Source organism: Hypomesus transpacificus, chromosome 19 (assembly GCF_021917145.1).
Source record: "Hypomesus transpacificus isolate Combined female chromosome 19, fHypTra1, whole genome shotgun sequence".
Classification (NCBI taxonomy): domain Eukaryota; kingdom Metazoa; phylum Chordata; class Actinopteri; order Osmeriformes; family Osmeridae; genus Hypomesus; species Hypomesus transpacificus.
In genome coordinates this window covers 7,067,403-7,073,402 of record NC_061078.1, presented here as the reverse complement: position 1 = coordinate 7,073,402, position 6,000 = coordinate 7,067,403, and the positions used below count along the sequence as shown (strand labels likewise).

The 6,000-nt window shown below is 44.8% G+C and overlaps 1 protein-coding gene across 1 annotated transcript; it reads right to left on the bottom strand.

The window, feature by feature from the left end:
- Positions 1 to 1,052: 1,052 nt before the first annotated feature.
- On the bottom strand, positions 1,053 to 5,619 carry fgf3 (fibroblast growth factor 3). The gene is made up of 3 exons (XM_047042120.1): positions 4,266 to 5,619; positions 2,982 to 3,085; positions 1,053 to 2,608 (listed from the first exon to the last, which is right to left on the bottom strand). Exons 1-3 carry the CDS (start codon positions 4,540 to 4,542, stop codon positions 2,120 to 2,122), a joined length of 870 nt encoding a protein of 289 aa, XP_046898076.1. The 5' UTR covers positions 4,543 to 5,619; the 3' UTR covers positions 1,053 to 2,119.
- Between the last annotated feature and the right edge of the window lie 381 nt (positions 5,620 to 6,000).

Sequence of the window (6,000 nt, the reverse complement as noted above, 5' to 3'; positions counted from 1 at the left end):
TGCAACAACAACAAAAATCGCAGCAGACATAACATTGACATGAGATAAAAAATGATCCACCCATCTGTGAAATGAAGAGGTCATGGTGATGGGTTAATCACGTAATAATTCTCAACAAACTCTCCAGGGGAATGTTATCGGTAACTTCAATCAACAGCGGATGTTGCATCTGAATGTCGGTTTTATTGTCAGTCAGATAACCTTCCATCTAGGTCGCCGGTTAACGGCTTGCTATGGGCAGTGCTGGACCGATCTGATCGTATTAGGAAGAGATGCAGCTGATAGTTGAAAATATGGGAGCCGGAATACAAAAGCTAGAATTCAAGTAGGCCTACTTCTACTTATCTGAACTCCCGCATTTCTGTTGAGTAATATAAGCGACACAGTTTCTTTTTCAGCAGGTTAGGTTTTGTTTATTGGATCCGAGGCTTTGGTCGTGTTTTAGAAAAAGAAAAAAAGTTTCAGGCGACACCGCTTCCCAGGTATCCCCCGGGACGACCCATTGTGGCTCCCAGGAAGCATTCAGGCCCTGGAGGTATAGAATATCAGAGCTTTATATCTTCCTATAGACAACCGCAATACAGCTATGCCATGGTGGCCTGCCTTTGCTCTCCCTTAAGTCTCAAAAACGACATGGATTTAATTGGTTGGAAGTATAAAGAAATATGAGGAAACAAATAGAATATGAATCACATAAAACATAATATGTTGCTGTGATACCATCCTCGCCATCTTCTGTATTTTATGAGGCACATGGAAATGAATGAGTACACCAGGAACAGGGACAAAAGCACATCAACCGAGGGAGATGTCTGTTCTGGTCAGAGACATCACTGTGTGTTCCCTGCCTTCAGCAGCGTGGGCCTGTTGGTCAGCGGTGTCACCACGGCTCATTCTGCTTCAGTATTCACTGCTACTGAACAGTAACAGGTGATTGTGTTCCAGGGGGATGAGGTCAACTAAAATCTCCTGTTTCCTCAGTACAGGACGGATGAGACGGACCGGACAGAAGAAGAGGACACGGTGGGAGAACAGTTGGAGGATTTGGTAGTAACTGATAACTAGTGCTCAAATACACACTCACACAGAGAAAAGTCAGGTAAGTAAGCTTTATATATGTTCTCCACTTTGTTCTATGTGAATCAGTCAGCAACATAAAGTGATTTGTAACTCCTCAGCCCAGCCCAGTGGCCTCAGTAGTAACAAGTAACAATAACCAGAGTTTAACTGGTGAGTGAATACTACGCAACATTAACATTCTCATCGCTCATGTAGAATTTCATCAATAACTTAAAAAACAACAACAAATAAATATTCATATCATTAGTAAATATACAGGTACTCCTCAGACAGTAGACTATCACACCACAAGTTCACAAACATGTCTGTTTCCCATGTTGTATCTCTCTTGTTCCTATCATGAGTCACGATCATCGGACAAAGTGCTTTTCTATGTTGTACAACTCTTCAATAACCTTTTCCATCTTTCAGCTCATAATGTTTGTTATTGGTAAGCACTTATTGGATGTCCAGATCTTACTCAAAATCACTGAACATGTTTAAACTGTTGATATATGAAACATGATTTCAAAGTAACTGTAAAAACATATATGTACATGACTGGTATGTCTGTAGAAATATCAACTGAAATTGGATAGCTTCTCATCCTTTTCCAGGTGACAGAGAGAAGAGGGAGACAAATTCCAGCAGTGTTGACTTTGGTCCCCATCATAGTAGTTTCTATGTACAAAACAAACACCAGGCGTCACATCAAAGTGTCTTTGTGTCACTGTCAGAGGAACCTTAACCACAGGCCTGAGCTCTGACTGTTAGGACTTTGTCCGTCTGGTTGTAGACCAGTCTGCTACATGCCTCTAGACCAGCTCTGTACAGTGGTTGGAGCCAAGTCTGCTGCAGCACTCTTTGTGTTCCTGTCTCAATTCAAGACCTGTGTTCAATCCTTGTCCATCAGATGCACTTAGCTGACACCTCAGGTCCAAGATATGTGCCCTTGCTGGAGAGGCACACATGTTGTCAGGTCTGTGATTTGTTCTTCTGTTCTGTATGTGTCGAGAGACGCTGCCTTCTAGGGTTGATTGGGAATTTCAGGGGTCAAGGGTCAGTCATCTGGCTTCCTGGTCTGGCCCTTCCTGCCACGGTCTCGCCTCCTTCTCCGCTCCCCACGGCGCCTAGAGGGCCCTTGCTGTCCAGCCTGGGTCTGGGACCGATGGCCCTGCTGGCCAGCCTGGGTCTGAGACCGATGGCCCTGCTGTCCAGCCTGGGTTTGGGGCCTATGTCCCTCCGGCCCTGCCTGATTGGCTGGGTCCCTCTGGCTTTCTCTCAGCCTCCTCACCACGTCATGGTCCTTGTTGCCCAGTACACGGGGAAGGAATAGCGAGGCCTTGTCTGTGCTGCGAGTCTTGAAACCCCTTCGTGGCCGGCCCTTGCCATTGATTGACACGTACCAATGCCTTTGGGCGCTGGCCCGACGTTTGGCCCCTCCCCCGCCTACGGCTGGTTGGACGGTGGAGTGGTGGCGAGAGGCATACGTGTTATAGCCAAGTTCATGGATCCTCTCCACAAACTCACACTCCTGGTTGAACACATCCTGGGATGAAACAAGGAGGAGATGGTCAGTCACAGAGAGTCCCTGGTTGTGTTATTTCATTTTTTACGTTCTCTTCAGTATCCTTCTCTCTCTGACACATCCAGATTCTATTGGTTTATTAAGATTGAAACTCAAGGGGTAAACCCCAGAGGGTTGGCTTTTCACTGTGCAGCCGCAATGGCTTCTGTTACACAAGCCTCATATCAGATAAGGAGAGCGGAGAAATCTCTACAACACTCTATGATTGTAATGCAAGGTGAAACAATAGCCCAATGGAATCAAGTAGGCCTAGCTGTGTGTCACCCGAACTTCTACAGAGGCTACATCATATCTCGCCCTGCTGACATTGGCAGATGTGTGACGCAACACTTACCGATGCAAAAAGGCGTCCTTTACTGTTCATGGCCAGATATCGACCCGAGAATATCCCTTTGATGGCGACCACTCCCACATCTACCGCCGTGATTTCCATAATGCCTGGCAAAAAAAAACGGCCACACCATCGTCGTTATTATATTATACTAGCCTACTTTGATCCTTATTAATGGCATCAATTGCGTCACGACTAAACACAGCCTGTTTGGCACATGGCAATATGTTCTTTCCCGTAAATACAAAAAAGTCAGGGAATCAACTGACAACAAACTTTGGGTACAGACCACACTTTTTATGCTGTTTAATTGTCTTTTTGTTCGAGTAAACAGCCGCTAGTTCAAAGGTTTAGGCCTAAGGGAAAATTAACGATGGGTTTGTTCTTTTTGCAATGCCATCAGAAATGAAAGCAAAGCTCTGCACAATTAGTTTAAATAAATTAAAAGCAGGCTTTTTAAATAGGTCTACTATAGTATTGATATAGCCTATGCAATGTGTATTTGCTGTGAGTATTTGCTGTGAGTGATTTGTCTGCAGACTGTCCCGAGGTCCGGATTTCCTAATCGGCCTTGATTACAGGAAACATCCGTTATGAGCTGCTATTGTGTCCTCCCGCCTGTTAATTCTGATGCTCATATGGAAATTAGGCTTTTCGCCATGTTTACGTTGGGCCAACAGACGCTCTTCAGTCGGGGAATTGACTGTGAAGAGAGTTAATGATCACTGATCAACAGTGTCAGATTCCGGGCCACAATACACGGAAAACTATTTGAACATTACACAAAAAAAGAAAACCCGGTTCAAAATTGGCTAAAAACTTTTACAGCTAGACAATAAATGTTTGAAAGTAGTGTTGAGAGACAAACAAGATTTTGAAAAATTTTGCTTTGCGTAGCAGAGCACCTGGGCCTATGATACAGTCTCAACTCCATAACAGTGTTTAATATAGAACGTGCTTGACCTATTTTAAACCAGCGTTTACCACTTCGCCACAAACACATCTGAAGGTCAGCGAAGAAACTCCCGGTTGGGGGAAGCTATACAAACACTAATAACACATGCCAATAAACCACTGATGTTGTCTTCATTTTATGTTCAGTCCTAGTTAGGCTGTCTGGGCTGAAGCAAAATAATTGAATAAAGATATTGTTAAAACCATGCCGGAACTTTGTTCAAATTGAACGTATTGCCTTTTTTCAGTTTTTCTGCTGTAGACTAGGCTAAATGTATTATTTCAGTGGGAACAAAAACATCAGTGACATAGGAAAATACATAGACAACTTACTATAGGGGTTGTTTTCCTCAAGCGAGCCGTCTATTTTCCCATTTGGGTGTATTTGTAAATGGTACTTAGTGGCACAGTAAAGCTTTCTGCGTCTCGGCGCTCCCCCGAGGTGCTCGTACACTCCGCCGCGTCCCCCTGCATCGCGCCGTTGTCTCGGGTCACACGGCTGGCCCCGGGCGCAGGGGGCTCTAGGGATCCGTCCAAGCCGAGCAGACAGAAAATCCTGTTCACTTTGGTCCAGGAAACTGAGCAACAGAAGAAGCTGTATTATAACCATTGTGGCATGGCCAGGTGTGAGAAGATTCGTGCGAGAAAAGGGAGATGAGGCACTTGGGGTCCCATTAAAGACTTGTTGTTCTCCACCGCCTTGGAAAAACGCTATGATCCTGTACACAAAACATTTGCCAGTTGTCCCGCTGCCATCCGTTTGTCCGGTATAAATTTGTGGTCATCTGTGGGGGGCAGCGCTGTGACAGCAGCGTGGGTCTGTCCCTGTAGGTGTCATAGGTCCTCTGGTTTGCCCACGGTGGTCTAAGAACTTGTGGATCCGGCTGGGAGGCTGGAGACTATCGTGAGATTTCGCTGATCGACAGTGTGCACAGATATAAAAGAAGCTCGCAGCGACAATAGGCTGAACCCCAACCAATTGATACAAAGGAGAGGGGGAGGCAACAAGGTATCTGGCTTGTGTGAACCAAGAGAGTGCGGCGTGGATGAAATTACACAGTGCTACACACACTGGGAACTGCGGAACACCGCATCACAAAGAGCGAGCCATCTGAGGGCAGGGTTCTCCTCTGAACTCCTCTTTTGAAACGTCCCAAAGACCAATTATACAACCCAAATTATACACGCTGCCTTTGACGGGCATTAGGCTATCAGAGCAGTTGGACAGGTGAAGGTAATATATTATAGCTAAACGCAAATATGAAAATGACCCGATATAAAATACACGATTTTTTATTTACACAAAATTATGTAAGAATTATGTGCATGTTATGTGTTAAATTGCACTGTTAATAATAATAAGTAACACATTCGTTATCCAATTGAAGGAATCATAGATCAAACACTTTGGCGCATTCCAGCCCCTTTGTGGCAGGTCTGGTCTCAATATGTCCATTGTAACCAGATTCTATCTTACTCTGGCCTACCGAAATAATGTTAGCCTATATGAATGGAAATAAAAACATTTTGGCTACCTTTTGTGGTTCCAGGGGCCTATAGCCTGTTGGAAGTGAATAGCATGTGTCTTATTTATCTTAGCAGATGCCCACCGCCCACCATTTCGAATCAAAGTCGTTATTATTCTTTAAGGTTGATTATCAAGTTTGGATGATTTGTAATTTGCCAAAATTCTCCTGCTGAGCACCTTGCGCAACAAGACCAGCCAGAGTAGTGGCGCGCGGAAGTGATAAAGAGCATCTCCAGACCTACTCACGAGCGCGCGGGGAGGGCATAGAGGACGGTGGGAATAAAACTGATCTGATTGCTCTGTGGTCCAGTCAGGTCCCTCTACCCTCGTTTCCAATCCAACGTGTTGAATTCCGACCTGTTCAAAGTAGACTATTAGCCTAGTTTTACTATTTGAAAGAGTGTATTTCTTATTTATAAAAAAATATGAAGTGCAGTTATTGATCTTTAAAAAATGTCTAGGTGCCGCCTTGCACTGCCGCCTTCTCCCTAAAGCGCGCCCTTCTTACTCGGTGGAAACTGTAAGGCATGTTGACTCCCA